This window comes from Agelaius tricolor, unplaced genomic scaffold (genome assembly GCF_023055355.1).
Source record: "Agelaius tricolor isolate 1412-34295 unplaced genomic scaffold, bAgeTri1.0.p SCAF_5, whole genome shotgun sequence".
NCBI lineage: Eukaryota > Metazoa > Chordata > Aves > Passeriformes > Icteridae > Agelaius > Agelaius tricolor.
The window spans coordinates 39,441,373-39,458,245 of NW_027269265.1; the positions used below are offsets into that span (position 1 = coordinate 39,441,373).

Consider the following 16,873-nt stretch of genomic DNA (forward strand, 5'->3'; position numbering starts at 1 on the left):
CAATCCAGTACTGTATTTCTGGTTTGCCTGTGAGCATTAGTATTTGTTTGGATTGATGCTTTTGGATGGAATGGTGTTTGGATACAAAGTGTTATATAGAGACTTTATTAAGAGGTTCTTTCCCAGAAGCAATCTTGTATCAGTTGTATCAGGAGTATGCTGATGGAAGTACTCCTGGGGTGGGAGGAAAGGAGGAAGTCAGTAAAATGAGCAAAGAGTTTTACTGTAAGCAGCCTTCCCCTTCTGTTCTTTCCTCTTTTGCTTCTCTTCTTCATGTCCTCTAATTTCATAGCTGGTAGAGGATGGAGAAGACCAGTTTGAAAGAGAATGTAGTCTGGACAAGGGATAGGAGTTGAGAGCTTTTAAGTTCTCTTTTTGTTTATCTTTTTGGCTTTGTCATGATATGTGCTATGGCTTTATGTGTCTTTTGTCATCTTGTCTTCCTGATAAAATGGCGCAGCTGCTTATTTTTTGCTTTTGTCTGTTTTAGTAGCTCAGTGCAGTTAGTGGACTGTGCCATGTTCCTGCTCAGAGGAGTCAACAGCAGTTTGAGTTTCTGTGTTGAAGAGGTGCACTGAGACAGCCCGGGGAGCTGAGGAGATTTCCCTTAATAAAAAGTGCTTGGCTAGAATAGGCATGGATCATGAAAAACTGTTCTCTTACTGCATAGTTGAGATGAAATAATTTTTTAAGGAAACAGGTAAAAAAACCCCAGTATGTTGTGGTATTACTTATCACTACCATATCACTACCATTTTCTGTCTGCAGGGAAAAGGCCTGCAGTACTCTCTTCTAGACATAATCCTTATTGGTCCTCTTATTCCTTATGGACTAGGTTTAGCCCTTTTCCCTGGCATTTCCACTACCAGGATGTTATTTTGGGTATTCTTTTTTTTTTCTTCTTTTTTTTTTTTTTTTTTTTTTTTTTTTTTAAGTTCTGATCTCATGCTTCAGATTGGAAATAGCATTGGGGTGATTTCTCAAATCTGCTGTGAATCAGACTCATGTTTCCCTGAAGCTGGGCTATAACGTCTGTGGGACTGAGGGTCATAAAAGAAGAATGTAGGATTCATGGTAGAGTCTTTGTTCTGTAATATGGTGCTCCCAGAAAAGTCCACAATTATTAAAGAGAGAGGCTTCTCTACTTTTTCCCACTCCCTTCCAGCTTCTATGCAAGCCCCATTTAAAAAAAAACCCAGCTTTTTGGACCTAGTTGGTTATTTTCATTGCTTCTGATCTCGGTGACACTATTACTTCTTGCCTCTTTTAAACTCTCTTCTCTGGGAAGACAAAGGAAGCCCTGGGTTCTAAAACTGTTGCTTCAAAGAATGCCTGACTGTTATGTTTTGCATAGCTACTTATAATTGTGCAGAGCAAGATATTGATGGCTGAATAAATATAGAGAAGGCATCCAGAAAGAAACTGAGTCTGTGGTCCTGTTTTCCATGATGTCATGCAGTGGCGTTTATAAAGAAACAGAGGTGATGGGGTCAGATTGCATTTTTGGCCTTCAAGTAGGATGTGATGAGGTATTGCTTCACGAAGGGTGTGTAAGAGCTGGTCAGTAGCAGGATTAATGAGCTACAGACACCTCAACTTTAATTTTCCAAACTGAAGGGGGATTTTGTTAGCAGATTATTTTATAGTAGGAAGTTTTATTGGTTGCTTGAACACTTTTTACATTTGGGGTTTTTTTTGTTTTGGTAGTGATTTTTTTTGTTGTTGTTGGTGATGTGTGTATCTGGTGTTGTGGTTAGAAATGTGAAGGAATGACACTATTAGCCATTACAGGGACCCTAGAAAGAAAAACAGACGTGTAAACCAAAACCACATTTGCATAGATACATGTGCAAGGGGAAAGAAGACTTACTGCTAGGATAGCTACATTTGCTTGGAGAAATTGAGTGCTACTGGCAAAAGAATGTTGTTTCCAATTTAGAGTGAGTTTCCATAGGAAAAAATTGCTATAATTGCTATTACAGTTGATGCTGACACATTCTGTGGACAAGGACCCAGGCTGGATTTCCTCCCTTCTGCTTCCCCAGAAGTGGCACAGAGCTGCCCTTTGCTTTCTGCTAGCAGGAGGGGGCAGCTACTCTGAGTGTTTCATCCTCCTGGGAGGAGCACAGATGGAATTTTTCCTGTAGGAAGCCCCTATCAGAGACTCAGTCCTGCTTCCTGCCATCTGAAGGTTGGTGCTGATAGTAGTGTTGAGCTGTCAGTGAGCTGGAGTCGTGGCCAGGCACAGGGGATTATTGCAGTTCAGCTACAAACAGCAAGTTCTGCTCATGTTCATCCCTGTGAGTGCTGCAGAAGCTGGTATCCCTCTAAAGTGACTCTGCTTTGTCTCCTCCCCCTGTTGAGAAACTGGCTACACAGCTCATCTGGCCAGACAGAACTGAGGAGGGATGACTTGTCGTTTTACAGGATGGCATGGAGGGATGCTGCTGCTGTCACATCTGTAAGCTGCTGTAAGCCTGTGCATGCCCTGGTTTGGCCATTCCTGTGGTGGCTATACTCTAGGTTAGCCAGAAACTTGAAGGCTGAGGTAACAGTAGAAAGCCTAGAAGGGGTTAGAGATTTTTTTATCTAGATCAGGGTTGTGTTGTTTTCCAGAGTTCAAAGGAACTTGTGTCAATGGCCTTTTAAAGGAATTTCATGGCAGCAAGGTGGCTACATCACTCCTGATATGACTTGTTATTCATTTCCAGTTCATTAACCAGGGAAAAGTCTTATCTTCTTACCATAATCCCTTCCTCCCTCTCCTTGTTTCCCTCCCCTCTCTCTCTTCCCTTCCCTCTTCTTCTCACTCTTCCCCTATCCACGTGCCTGCCTCTTTCTGTCTCCCGTTGTCAGTGGGAGTGATATTTCCTTGCAAACAGGAAGAGAGGCGGGAGCAGCCCTGTGTGCAGTGTGAATGAACTCCAATAACCTCGTCTCCTTTCTCCTCCTTGCAGAACCAAGGACATCTGGCAATTGGGAGAGAGGGAGGGAGGGAGGAAAAATAAAGGCACAGTCCATTTCAGAATCTTACCCACCCTGAAAGTAGTCACATTTGTGCTCTCTTTTCCTCTTGCTCCTTGTGTTGACATGGCTCTCTTTAATCAGACAGAAACCAAGAGTTGAAGGGAAGGGCAAACCCAAAACCTCAGCCTTTGCCAGGCAAGGTATAATGAGAGGCAGGTGAGAGAGATCAGGGAGCACCTGTTTCTGGATGAGGCATGTGAGCAAGAGAGCTGACTTGCAAAACAGTTGCTGTTGGGGGTGAGCTTTGCAGAGCCTGTAGTTCCCTGGGTGGAACTGGAGTCAGTGCATTCTGTCATCATCTGATTTAAAATTTGGGAAGCCGTATTTCTAAAATGAGGGAGTCCACAGGTGCTGCAGGAAAGAAACAAATATTGTACTCTGCAGATCGTGGACAAGGAGCAGGTTTGGTTTTTTTGGACTTTTTATGTGGAGCAAAGCAGAAATACTTCAGGCTTATTCTGCCCTGTTTTATTGCATTGTGTTTGGTCATACAGTTGTGCCTTAAGATTCTAATTCAGTTTGCTAACCCATTTATTCACTTATTTCAGTCCTACATGCCTTATGTAGGGTGAAACTGGCTTGAACTCCTGTTGCTACTACCGTTGTTTGTAGACACTTCACCTACAGAATAGCTAAGTCATATTAAGTTCAGATTCATAAGTGTCCATGGAACTGTCTGTATTTTGGTTGTAGTTATAAGGTCTAATCCTAGAAGGAAAGTTATGGAGACTTCCAGGTCCCAGAACTTAGCTTTAGGGTGTTTTTCTGTAATAGGAGCCAGACTTTTCCCTTCAGTGTTCTTTTAGAGATACTGTCTTTCAGAGTAACACCTTTCTTCTCTTCCCAGTACTCTTTCAACCAAGTGACATACATTTGTTTATTTTAATCTTTTCAGTTGTTAGTCACTTCTGCTGTTGTTCTCTGAACTTTGTGGTGGTTTCCGTGCCTGACCTGGGTAGGAGACAGCGTGCCTTGTGTTGAGACCAAATGAAACCCAGTGAGAACTGGATGCTGCAGTAAGCCCACTTCAAAGGGAGAGACAAATGCCTGGGCAAAGACCATGCCAGGAATCAGCAAAGTTATGGGTAATAAAGGAGTTGGTCAGCAGCAGGAGTAAAACCTAAAGTAAGGTGGGGGACAGGGGGAGAGAGGCAGGCTTTGGAAGTGAGCTAGGGAGGGAGAGGTGGCAATTAAGACCCTTAATTTGAGGGCAAGAGACCAGAATGCAGCTGCGCAGCTGGGAGTGACTTGTAGGACTCTTCTGCATAATTGTTAATGGTGGCAACAACTTAAAAGGCTTACAAAGCAGTGCTACAGTCTTGGACAGCTACTCATGGTCAGCTGAAGCTTAGCTGGACAGCGAATGAAAGCAATCAGGAGGCTGTGACTTTTCCTTATCAGCTTGGGACTGACGGTGGCTCGCAAACTCTTTCCAGCTTGTGGTTGCCTTTATGCTTCTGGGAGATCAAAATGGATAATGTGATTTCAAACTCTGTCCCTGTAGTTCTCTGAGAGAGGGATTTACAGCAGGGCAACTGAGCTAGTCTGTTCCCTGAGTGTTGCAGAACTTTTTTCCATTCTTTGTAGACATACTCTTCAAAGTCATTCTTCATAGTGTCCTGTTGCACTGCTTTTCACATTTTGCATTTTTGTGATTTGTCTCTCCCACTTTCAATCTGAAGTTACTATTTTTCATGTGACTTTTGATAGCCTTCACATGAAGTATTACTTCATTTTCAAAGTGACAGATTAATTTTCTGTCTTGAAAGGTACAAGGTGTCTTTTTCAACTTTTTCCTAATTGAAACGTGTCATATGTATACTTTTGCCTCTCTCATAGACCTCCTATCTGTTTCAGCATTTTTTTGAGAAATGTGATGATGTAGAGGGAAGGAAGAAGAATGAGCCAACATGAGCTGGGAATAATCTTTGTTTCTCTGAAGCAGCTACAAGGTAGTACCAAGATCCAATGGAAGATTTGTGAAAATACTCTGGCTGCTACACCAGGCACAGTGTAGGAAAAGCATTAGGTCACAAAATATGGTTACTCTGTATGAAAGGATTGGAACAGTGATGTCTCTCAAGAGGCTTAGTTCTCTGCTGGTGCTGTAGAGTCCTGTGAAATCTCAGTCTAACTGGTGCTGGTTTTTTTTCTTGGCCACGCTTGGCCATCTGCAGCCAGCATTTGATAGCCAATGTAGCATTATCACTGTGTGAGTTATGCATTTAGGTTTCAGCAGAGGTCATTATGCACTGCCTTGGGCCCAGCTTTCAGAGATAAATGCTAGCAGCCAAAGTCAATCTATACTGCATGTCAGAGCACACCTAGAAGCCAAAATGCCAAATTATATCCCTGCTTTAGTTACTTCTGAAAGATAGCCCTTCCTGTCAGTTCTATTTGTTCACCAACAGCCTATTAAGGCCCCTGCAGAGAGGTGCTGTCCTGTTGACACGCAGTGAGCACAGTCATGTTAGCATATGTGTGCAAACATGAGGTCTCTTCCTCATGATGCTGACACGCTGCAGAGTGGCTGCTTGTGATTCATTACAGAACTGAAACATAGCTATATATGTTTGCCTTGGCAGAAACTGTAGGATATTGTAATTTACAGGGCCAGGACTGCAATGAGTAAATCCTGTTTTGAAACATCACAGAGACTTGAACAAACTTTCTAAAAAGCTACTCTTTCTTCAGAGCATCCATTATTTGGATGTAAAGGGCTTGTTGTACTGTTCCTCTGATTGTTCATGTGTTACACGTGAACAGTGAGTTTCTTCAGAGATGTGCTTGCATCTGTACTGGTTCCTGATCCTTAAACTCCTCACAGAAAGTGCCAAAATAAGAATACCAGGGAGAGAACAGCACTCTTTAGCAGAAGGCTCACACTAGCTGCATTTGGTTTCTATATATTCTGTGCTGCTCAGTGATATCTCATTTACTGGCCTCAGTGATCTGTAGCTTAGTCTGTTGATGATGGGTCAGATCAAAGTCTTCCAGAAGAATGTGTAAGTGCTTCAGCTGGCTTAGAGGAAGACTCAGCTGAGGGAATGGGATGAGATTGTTGCTGGAGGAAGTGATGAATGTTTCTGACATTCAGCATGAGGTACAAGAGCCAGGGCTGCCATCTTTAGTCTCTGAAAAAGCAGTACTTTGTTGTAGGAGTGCTGACCTGGAGACCATCAGTATCGGAGTTGTTCTGTTTTCTCAGAAAAGAAGGGGAGATGGAAGAAATGGAGTAGGGTGAAGCTGATGGCAGCACATTTCAGAAGTGTTTAGTGTTACATTTGAGACATGGGTGGCAAGGGCTAGCAGAAATTTGTTTCCCTCAGCCTTTCATCTCCACATGTTTCTTCACTGGAGTATGTCTGCTTATCAGGTTACTCTCTTCAAGATGCTGCATTTGAGAGAAGCAAGTGCTTCATCATTTGTCACATGGCCAGTCCTGGTTTCTGAAACTGAAGGAGTTGAGACAGACAGTGGGAGGCAGCATAGCTGACTGTGTCAAGAAGACAGTGTTCCCTCTTGCAGTTAGGGCTTGCATCACCTTTCTGCATTTTTGGTTGAAGTGGTGGTGCAGATTGGAAGGTGTGAATCTCTAATAACATCATTATTAGTACAAAACTTGGCAAGATTTTTAGTCATATAAAAACAATCCTCATGCATTTCTGTGAAAACTAAGCCTCAGGCCTCGTCACATAGCCTCTCACTTGTGTGCGTGTGAGGAAGATGCTCAGTAGGCTTCTTTACCTAACACCAGAGTGCTGCTGTTCACTGTTAGGTCAGTTTTTCAGCCTGCAAGTGTTATTATTGCACCTACAAAAGGATAAGTGCTCTGTCTTAGGAGCAGAGAAGACAAGTAACCTTTTCTATCTGGCCCATTCTGTTTTGGGAAGGTTGGAGGCTAGTGCATGAAGCAGAAACACATTGGGTAGTTCTACAGTGCAGAAAGTGGCTTCTCTGTTGCTGTGTCCTGGATGTGCACATGGATTTATATTCCCCTCTCTTTTGGTAGCTTGCAATCTCTCAAGACACTCCTTTTTGGTCTCCAGATGTCTTGCTGACAGCAAGTTTCACTCTTGCAATGTCAGTCATTGTGCAGATCACACAGTTCTGAAATCCCATTAGACTGTACCCTTCTGTTGTTTTCTGGAATAAGTTTCAGTTGAGGCAGGGGTGCACTAAGAATGGGTCGCTGTACTGGAGGTCTGGGCCTGAGCACTGTTACTCAGTCCCTCAGATGGGTGATCAAACCCTTCCTTTGAAAAATTGCTGCAGTAGTGCTGCTGGTGATTCATTCTGCACAATAATTAATCTTTGAGTGAGTCTTTTGCGTGGTTTAAAGGAATGTGGAGATGCAGAGGCTTACTCTTAGCTTTCTTGTTTCATGCCCAAACATGTCCAGAGACATCCGTGTCAGCATTGCTGAGGAGCTTACATAGGAATACAAATTGGGTTTGGATTTATTGCAGTAAAGTTCCCATGTCCATCTGATGCTCTATGCTGCTTCCACAAGGTTTTCAGATTCTGCAGGATTTACTGGGGAGACTTTTTTAAAGAAGTTGATTGTGGTAGCCACATGGTTCCTTTAAGGACCATGAGTTTCTTCAAATTGCTTGCAAATCACATTGGTTAGGTTGTACTATCCCATAGTAGGACTTCCTTCTGTCTGTAGGTTTAAGTTTGATATTTGCTGTCACTGCTTCTATCCTAGATAGTCTGTTTCTCCAGCTGCCATAGGGGGAAGGGAGCTCTGAGTTCCTGATGCAGTCTGAGGCTGTGTTTACAGATGTCACGTGAATTAATGTGCCCTGTGGGTTTTAACACCTGCATCCACAGTGTAATTGGAGATGACAGGATCTCAGCAGGCCTGACAATGTGACTTGCTTTTATACTTGATGCCGGTTTCAGAATTCTGGGAGGTGGTTCATTTTTAGAAACATTGCTTTCATCTTTGTTTTTGACATTCTGAGAAAAGTTGTGTGGTCTGGTCCAAATACCCAGGAGGAAAGAAGGGACCTGGGACAGTGGTTTTCTGCCTCTTCGTGGTGAGCACTTGAGTGTGTGAGGCATGCCCCTGCTTGCCTGATGCTCTTGTATCTGAACTGCTTCAGAGCTTTCTGTCACCTCCTGCCTTTCAGGGACTGATAGGCTTCCAGTCCTGAACTCAATCATTCAAACAGGCCTTTCACGTAGTTGCTTTTTAAATCAGTTAATCTCTTTAGCTTGCATTGGTAAATCACTGAGTTAAGATCAAGTGACGTTCAACCAGCTTAGGGGTGTTTACATTAGCAATTTACATGAGTTTCACTGAATCTGTGCGATCTACTGAGTCGGCTCCTTTCTGTGCAGGTGGGGCTTTTTGGAAAAAGTGGTTGGATTTGCTTTCCAGTTTCAGATTCTGTAGTGGAGTTAGGGCTCTACTAACTGTAATGAAGATGCTTTTCAGTATGGTTTCTAGGTTCCACAAAAGGGTGTCCTCAGAAGGCTGCTGGTGAATCCATTTCCTGAGAATGGCATCATGGCCATTTCCCATAGGGGGGATGCTGGCTTTCAGTTTCTTACTGTAGGTGAGGGGAGGATTTGTCATCCTTATCTTTGATGCATCATCGACCTTTGTCAGTCTTCAGCTACTGATACTAATATGGAAATTGAGTGTTTTGTAGTCTGCTAAATAGTTGTTTGAAAAATCTCTTTTCCAATTTTCTATATGCTCTGCAATGCATGCACCAAAATTCAGGGCAGCTGGCAGCACTGAGCTATTTGTTACTGGAAACTTTAACAAAGGCCACTGGTTATAATGTCAGGAATTTCCCTCTTACACACTTGGAGAGATCAGGGATGAAGTGCACTGGTAGTGTTGGCAGTAATGAAGACTTGTCTCGCTTTGATAAATCTGTTGGCATTGAAATAATAGTTTTGCACCTGGATATGCTAGTCTTGTATCTTTTCCCACAGTTTGTTAAAATATTGTGTTTTAAGAGTGCAAACATTGATAAAACAAAGCTAATTACAGAAATGAAATCTTGAAGCTTGCTTGTGATACAGCTTGTAATAGATTTTGGAAGTTAATAGTTTCAATAGCTGAACTCTTGCCTCTTTTGCATCTGTTTGTTTTTTCCACAGGTACTTCCTGACTTTCAGTAGTAGAGAGAAACTAAGGACTTTGAAGATAGATGCCTGTGGCCCCTTGCTAGGCAGAAACAATGCTGCAGCGATGAGATTATAGTGAGCCCTTCCTGTGTGGCTTCCATGGGTCCCACTCAACTCAGCACACAGGATCATGGGAAGAGAGTGGCAAGTGTATTGGAAATGGAGGAGGAAGGGCTTGCACTCTTCCCTGGCTCAGAGAACCCCCCTGAGCATGCAGGTATGCAAAAATTCTCACTAAATCTATGCAAGATAAAGACTATCCATTCTTCAGCTGTAAGCAGCATTGCTACTTGGCAAAATTTTAGGACAATTTCTACTGTGCTTGAAGCACTCAGAGATGATGTCTAAGAATAGAGTCAGTTATTGATAGCTGAAGACTGGGTTTATCTAAGTGAGAAATGCGTTGAATATTTTGCTTATTTGACCTTCTAGAGACTAGGTCCATGGCGGTAAGATAAAGATTTTTTGGGCTTACCAAAAGCTGCTGAACAATAAAGCTTTACTACAGGTGACAATCCAACAAGGGTAGGTGGTGCAAAGAAGTGATAGGGTTTTGCAGGTTGGTGCAATGGGAAGACAGTAGGAGTTTCTCCATGTATTTCTTAGGTTAACTGAGGATGAAGAGTATCAGACATAGAACTGAGATTCTGTAGTTAAAGCTGCTGCTGATAGCCACAATCCTACACTTTCAAACTGTAAGAAGACTGTATAATATCTCTGGATAGGTAACACAAAAAAAAGGAAAGTGTAAGTGCATAGGATCATCTTCTTAATGAAAATATGACAAATTAATGTGTTTGCTCAGCAGTGAGGCAATAGGCAATCTTGATATGAAACAAAGAGATAATCTGAACCTTGAATGAGGATTCCTCAGTGGAGTAGAAACAAACAGAGTAGTTAAAAGGTGATATGAGATTTTTCAATAAAAGTCCTTAAAATGGGTCTGAGGACTTGAAAAGAAAGCAACTGATAGATTAATTCCTTATGAAAATGTAAGGAAAAAAGACACAAAATGTGGAAAATATTAAATAGGGAATCTAAAGAGGAAGGAGGACCCTAATGAGAATTGAAGGTTCAGAAGTGGCATTCATGCTTTCTTTATACATCTTACATTATTTCTGTAATATCTTTGACTACAGAAAATAGCAATAATCATCTATGTAACTAAAATAATTCATGCTCAGAGATGGAAAGTAATTTGCATAGATCAAAGAATAAACCTATCTGTCTCAATAAAGCAGTCATAGAAAATGTAATAAAAAATTTATCTAATGTCTTAGAGACAGCTAAGAAATCCAAAAGAGGGACAGATTTATCTGTGGAAGTCATTGGAGTACTCTGATGTTTCTCAGAAGCATATGAACATCACTTAAGGCTTCAGCAAAGTTGTTACACTAGTTAGTCTGCCGTTACATGTGTTTATACTAAGTAATCTGAAATAACTGTAGGCATTGCATCATTTTTACTTGGTAGTGTGTGAAAAGAAATGTAGTTGAACAAGAGAGAAGAATATCAGAAATTTAACCTTTCTGATGACATTTTCTTGCTGTCCAATCTACAATGAGAAGTGCAGGCCAAATTGAGTTACCTCCAGGCCTCTGTAAAGTCAGTGGTATTGAAAATCAAGACCAAGATACTTATGGCTGGAGACTTGTATTGAGGAACACAGATAATAATGTCTGAGAGTGACCCAAAACTGGTTACCGTTTCAGGAACTTGAGCATAATAGTAAATATAAACACAAGTAAGGATAGAAGTATTGGAAGAGTAAGTAAAAAAATGAGACATGCAATTGTAACCCTGATGCTGGTCAAGAAATGCAGTAGCCTTTTTCTTCAAACTAAGCAGTAACTCCAGTGTAAAGGCTTTCCAGGCATATCTAAACATTATCTGGAGATTTATCAAGACATGCTGGTTGTAATCTTTATAACAGCTGCCATGAATCAATAATATCTGACACTCACAAAAATACCTGCACTATGAGCTGTGTAGAGTATCAGATGTCAGCATAGCTAGAATTAAATGGATAGAAAAGAGAGAAGGCTAATAGAAGGGGAATGCACATGTAATATCGGCAAGCATTTGACTGGAGTGCTTAAGGTAAGATGTGTTGGAGCAGAGCAAAGATGTTTTCAAAATGCAGAGCCACTGATAAGATTAAAATCTCTCAGAATGTTATAGGAGGACTTGGGAGCTGCTGCACAAAACCAGCTGAAATGTGAAGCAGTAGTGAAGGTCCCATATTTGAGATAGAGCAACAAGCTGTAGTAAAGGAACTGTCACTATGAGAGTGTTTCAGCTTTAGGAGTGGGAAGCGCCCTTCTTGAAGAGGAGATGCTGGCTTCAGGATTCCAAAGGCTCCCGGAGCTTGTGAAGTGTACTGCTTGTGTGCTTATTGCAGCTAACTCCACAAGCTGCTGTCTTCTGTTTCAACAGTTTTCCCAAGTGTTCAGTTGCAGGGATTGTCTGCTCAGTCTGGCTTTTGTAGGGTCACAGTTTCAGCACTGGCTTTCTGTCACTACTGAATTGAGGAAATATTTTTCCTTATTCTTGTCCATATGTATGGCAGAAAATAGAAGTAAAAGAACTTGAGGTGAGTTCTGAAGAAATTTACTTTTTGCGCAGTCTTGGATTTCAACTCAACTTTTTTATAGGTCTTTCTCACATTAGTAACATAACTGTAATTGGAAATTGCAGAACACTTGGCCTCAGTGTGTTTTGGCTCTTTCCCTCTGTTATGGAGAGGAACAAATGTTGAAGCTATATTTGTTTATATAGTTGAGGTGAAACCTTGTGGATTATGTCAGTAAGTTTGTTGCAGAAGACTTGTTTGCCCAGAAGGGGTGTGTGGCTGGTAGATAATGGGTTTGAGTGAGGATGTTAGTTGTCAGGAATGGGGCAGTCAGCTGCAAACACCACACTTCCTTCATGTCTCTGAGTTTACTTTTCTTTTTTTTTCTTTTCCTCGCTACCGTTCATGTCAGTAGAAAATCCCCCCTTGAAGCGGAAGAAGGGCCCAGCCCCTAAGATGCTGGGAAACGAAGTGTGCAGCGTGTGTGGGGACAAGGCTTCCGGCTTCCACTACAACGTGCTGAGCTGCGAAGGCTGCAAGGGCTTCTTTCGCCGCAGCGTCATCAAGGGCGCGCAGTACGCCTGCAAGAACGGCGGCAAGTGCGAGATGGACATGTACATGCGCCGCAAGTGCCAGGAGTGCCGGCTGCGCAAGTGCCAGGAGGCCGGCATGCGGGAGCAGTGTGAGCACTGGGGTGGGGATGGCACAGCTGGGCTCTGGGGACCATGGCTGTAAGGCAGGGGCAGTGCCAGTGCTTGAGGAGGGGGGATGTGGAAGGCGTGCAGGCTGAACATTGGAACATGTGTGGGAAGTCACTGAGAGCTCAACAAGGATCACTTGGGGAGGTGAGGCTGTTAGTGGAACTCTAACACCCAGCCCTGCTTTGTTCCTTGTAAGAACTTGTGGAATATACCAGCAGAGGAAAGACTCACATGTTCATCAGGGTGCTGTAAAGTGTGTCAGGCACATCAGGCTTGTGACCAGGACTGTAAGATTGGTCACCGTGCTCCTTGAACAACAGGCACTTTTCTTTGCTTCCTACTGTGAGCTTGCAAAAGAGGTCAAGGGCAGCACCACAGTACTGCAGCTGTGTTTGTGCATGAGCTAATCTCATTGCTCCCTTTAGTGATCTCTGCTATTTTCTCACGCTAGCCATAAGGCTAGTGTTTCTGAATATTCACCAATATTCCTGCTTGCATATCAGGAACAGCTCTCTTTAGCCAAGGTATCCAGGTTTCATCCCTTTGCTGGTCAAGACTGACTGAATGAATGCTCAATTAAAGTTAGATCTGTGTGAAGTCTTCTTTTTTGACAGTCAGCACCCAGAACAGCTAGGAACAGTGGGTGTTTCAGAAACAAAAAATAATTTTGCAAAAATTAAGTGCCAGTGAGCTAGGAGACGTGCTGTTCAGTTTTTCAGCATGAAACACAGCACTTCATATATCTTTGTCTCACTGGTTTTTATCAGCATTATGTGTGTTGTCTTTACCCCATTTCCCCGTTTCCAAGAGATACAAAACAGATGTGTTTGAAAAGCAATGCAATAAGACCACTTGTTCACTTTGGTTCTCTTTTGTTGCAGGTAGATAGAGAGAGCCTCAGTATGTTTCTGCATCTAATCATTGTTTTGTGTTGAAGACAGCTCAGGAAAATTAGGTCAAATAGAATCTTGGTGTTATTATCAAGAACTTGGCAATACTTGTTGATGCTGTAATCCCCACTGCAAATTTGCCTTGTTAGTTTTGACAGAAACTAAGGGCTTTTTCCTCCAGCTGTTTCACTTACAAGGTCATTCCAGAACTTCTCCCCTAGTAATTGCTGGAAACATTCTTCTAATTCCCAGACTGAAGTTATTCATGGCCAGTTTATTGTTCTTGAGCCAGTGTGAACCATGAGGTTAAATAATTCCTTCCTGACAAACCGAGTAAGTTAGATTGCTTTGAATTTAGCATGGTGTAGGAGCTTGCACATAGGCAGTCTTTAAGATTAATAGCCAGGTAACATGTTACCAGATAAAATTTTTTTTGTGCATTGGAGTCCCAAGATGAGGGACTGTTATCACTTGGATCAATTACTTCCCTTCTTAAACTGACACTGTAAGTAGCATTCTCTAATCTTATAGATCATCCTTATTTTGGTAATTGTATTGAATGCCTTTGCTGTTAGAATGGTAAATTTTGTGCATGGTGCATGTACTTGTGCACACATCCTCCGTGTTTGAAGTCAGGGATAAAAGTTACTGTTCTTTGTCTATCTTTCCAATCCCAAGAATGCTGTCTTACAGCAGCTCTCTAGTTCTTGTCTTTGTTTAATGTGATTCTGTTAAGAAGTACAGTTATATACCTGTTCAATTTTAGGGCCTCCTGCTTTCCTGTATAGCAGGTATAGAATCATAGAATCATCAAGGTTGGAAGAGATCTTTTAAGATCATTAAGTCCAAATGTCTACCCAGCAGTACCACTGTAACCCTTAAAACACTAAACCATATCACCGAGCACAGATCCAGGTGCCCTTTAAACACCTCCAGGGATGGTGACTCCACCTCCCAGGGCAACTTGCTCCAATGCATGCCCTAACAAGGAAAAATTTTTTTAATACCTAATCTAAATCTCCTCTGTCTCAGTTTAAGGCCATTTCTTCTTGTCCTCTCACTGTGGGCATGGCAGGGGGAACTAATCCCACCTCATTACAACCTCCTTTGTTTTCTGTGTTATCTGTGAATTAAAAAAATGGCCAAACAATCTTTCAGCACTTTTAAAGTCTTATTTGTAAAGTCAAACTTTGTTTATTTATCTATGTTCCTGAAGATACAGAGGGTGTTGTTTTTTTTTTTTCCAATCAGTTCTTTTCTGCTTCCCTTCCCTCCAGAGTGTCAATCACAGCACAGAGCCTGGTGCTGTCAGAGCCTTGCTGAGGCTGTACTCAGTCCCACTGTCCATGTCACCAACAAAGGTGTTAAACAGTCCCAGCACCAACCCCTGGGGAACAGCACTCCTCACTGATCTCCACCTGAACATTGAGCCATGGGCCAGTCTTTGAATGTGACCATCCAACCAATCCAAGTGATCTATCTGTCAAATCTGTGCTATTCCAATTTAGAGACAGGGATACATTGCTCCTGAGCTTGGAGGAGGCAATCCTTGAATATTAACCAGCTTTCTTGGGCCCCTCTCCCTCCAGCACTTTATCTGATAGTACTCTACTGAGCAGATCCCTGAAGAGGCCAGAGTCTGCTCTCCTGAAATTTAGGCCAGCCAACTTGCTGTGCACCCTCTCTCTGTGATGCCAGTATGATCACAGCTGTGCAGGTGTGTGCATGTCTCTTAACTCCTCTTATTTGTTCCCTATGCTATGTGCATTTGCACAGAGGCATTTAAGTTGGGCTCCCAATGAACCTGACTTACTGTGGCAGGAATTCCATTGTGCTGCCCTTCAGGTGCTCTCTCGTTGACCTGCATACCCTCTCCAGGCTCTGGGCATCTCCTGCTGGCCCTGGCATCAAACTGGTTTGGGAGAGGAAAGGGATGGATTGAGGTTCCTGTCCCTAGGCAGCTTTAGTTTAAATCCCTCTTTGCTGCTTGACAAGCCTACGAGAAAAGATGTGCTTCCCTTTCTCTGACAGAGGGACCCCATCAGCCCTCAGTAGAGCAGATGCCTTTGAGTTCTGTTCCTTACAGTGTTACATCCAACTAACATCTGCCCTTTGACTTAACAACTGAAGGAGACTTGTAACCCTATTCCTGAAGGACCTGTGGTTGGTCCTCAGTACATTTATGCCAAGTTGCTCTTCCATTATTCATCTTGGGGTATCTTACTGCTCTAGAGTTGGCTGCAGATGTCCTGTATAGCAAATTACTTTTCACTCTCAAACTCCACCCAGGGCTGAGTCTGACCTTTGAAGAGGGTGAAATGACACAAGTTGTTAAATTAACAATATTGAAAAAAGACATAACAGTGGGATAATATAAAATAGGGTGGACACACTGGCATATGAAGGGAGCATCTGTTGTAACATGACACTTTAGGGAATTGCTTTATGGGAAAAGTCACTGTTGTTTTTCTGAGATCTGCAGGGCATCATGAGGGGAGCTTCTGCCTTTTGTGAACACTTTACATAACAGTATGATTAGAAGAAAGGCAATGAAACAACTTAAAGAAGGGAATAGAGAGAAAAACAAATAAGTATCACTGTTGACTCTGTTGTGTACACTCTGCTATGCCCAGTACAGGCAGCTCTGATCTCTGCCTCTCCATCCACAGCACATTACCCTGTGTTCAGTGTGGTTTCCACTGTGTTCCTATGATTGATCATGAGCTATTCCTGCTTTAGATGTTCTGTCTGAAGAACAGATCCGACTGAAGAAACTGAAGAAGCAGGAAGACGACCAGGCTCGGACAGTTGTGGTGCGTCCAAACCCTCCAAATCCACCAAGCCCTTCCCACAAACTGACGCCGGAACAGCTGAGTATGATAAAAAAGCTTGTGGCCGCTCAGCAGCAGTGCAACCAGCGCTCCTTCACAGACAGGCTCAAAGTGACGGTAAGAACTCTACCAGTGTACCCAAAATAAGAAAAAGTGAAGTTTGGGGAGTTGCATTTTAGGTAAAAAAATTGGCAGAACAGAGTTGCTTTAGACATGGCATCTGTGGGCTAAAGCTCTGTAAAGAATAGCAAAAGATGATATTCCGAAGTTGTCATTTTCTTTCCTTGTTCTCTTCATCTTATCTTTCATCTTTGGCTCCATCTTTCACAAATATATGCTGTCTCTTTCCATTCTACAGCCATGGCCCCAGATTCCTGATCCAAATAACCGCGAAGCAAGGCAGCAGCGTTTTGCTCACTTCACAGAACTTGCAATTATCTCTGTGCAAGAGATCGTGGACTTTGCCAAGCAATTACCTGGTTTCCTGGAACTCACCAGGGAAGATCAGATTGCTTTACTGAAGACATCTACCATAGAGGTGAGGGTTTGACTCCACCCCAGATCATAGCAGCAGAGATGAAAGAATTTGGAGTTATCCACCCAGAGAACTAGTTCTGTCCCTTTTTCGCGGATGGCATACTGAGGGATCTGAGCTGTGGGACCATTACTGCAGTGCGAGGTTATATTGGCAAGAGGCCTGGT

The 16,873-nt window shown here is 42.6% G+C and overlaps 1 protein-coding gene across 9 annotated transcripts in view; it reads left to right on the plus strand.

Annotated features, from left to right (window-relative positions):
* NR1H3 (nuclear receptor subfamily 1 group H member 3) overlaps nt 1-16,873 on the plus strand; it is a 30,760-nt gene that overhangs the window by 8,779 nt on the left and 5,108 nt on the right. For 7 of the 9 annotated variants that reach the window (XM_071427486.1, XM_071427482.1, XM_071427487.1 and 4 more), the window contains 4 exons: nt 9,151-9,394; nt 12,165-12,431; nt 16,080-16,288; nt 16,530-16,709. In XM_071427486.1, coding sequence (XP_071283587.1) covers nt 9,277-9,394; nt 12,165-12,431; nt 16,080-16,288; nt 16,530-16,709 — 774 coding nt within the window. In that variant the 5' untranslated portion in view covers nt 9,151-9,276. Of the gene's footprint in view, nt 1-4,884; nt 4,980-9,150; nt 9,395-12,164; nt 12,432-16,079; nt 16,289-16,529; nt 16,710-16,873 lie in introns of all 9 variants that reach the window. The other 2 variants (XM_071427483.1, XM_071427485.1) reach the window with 1 other exon arrangement.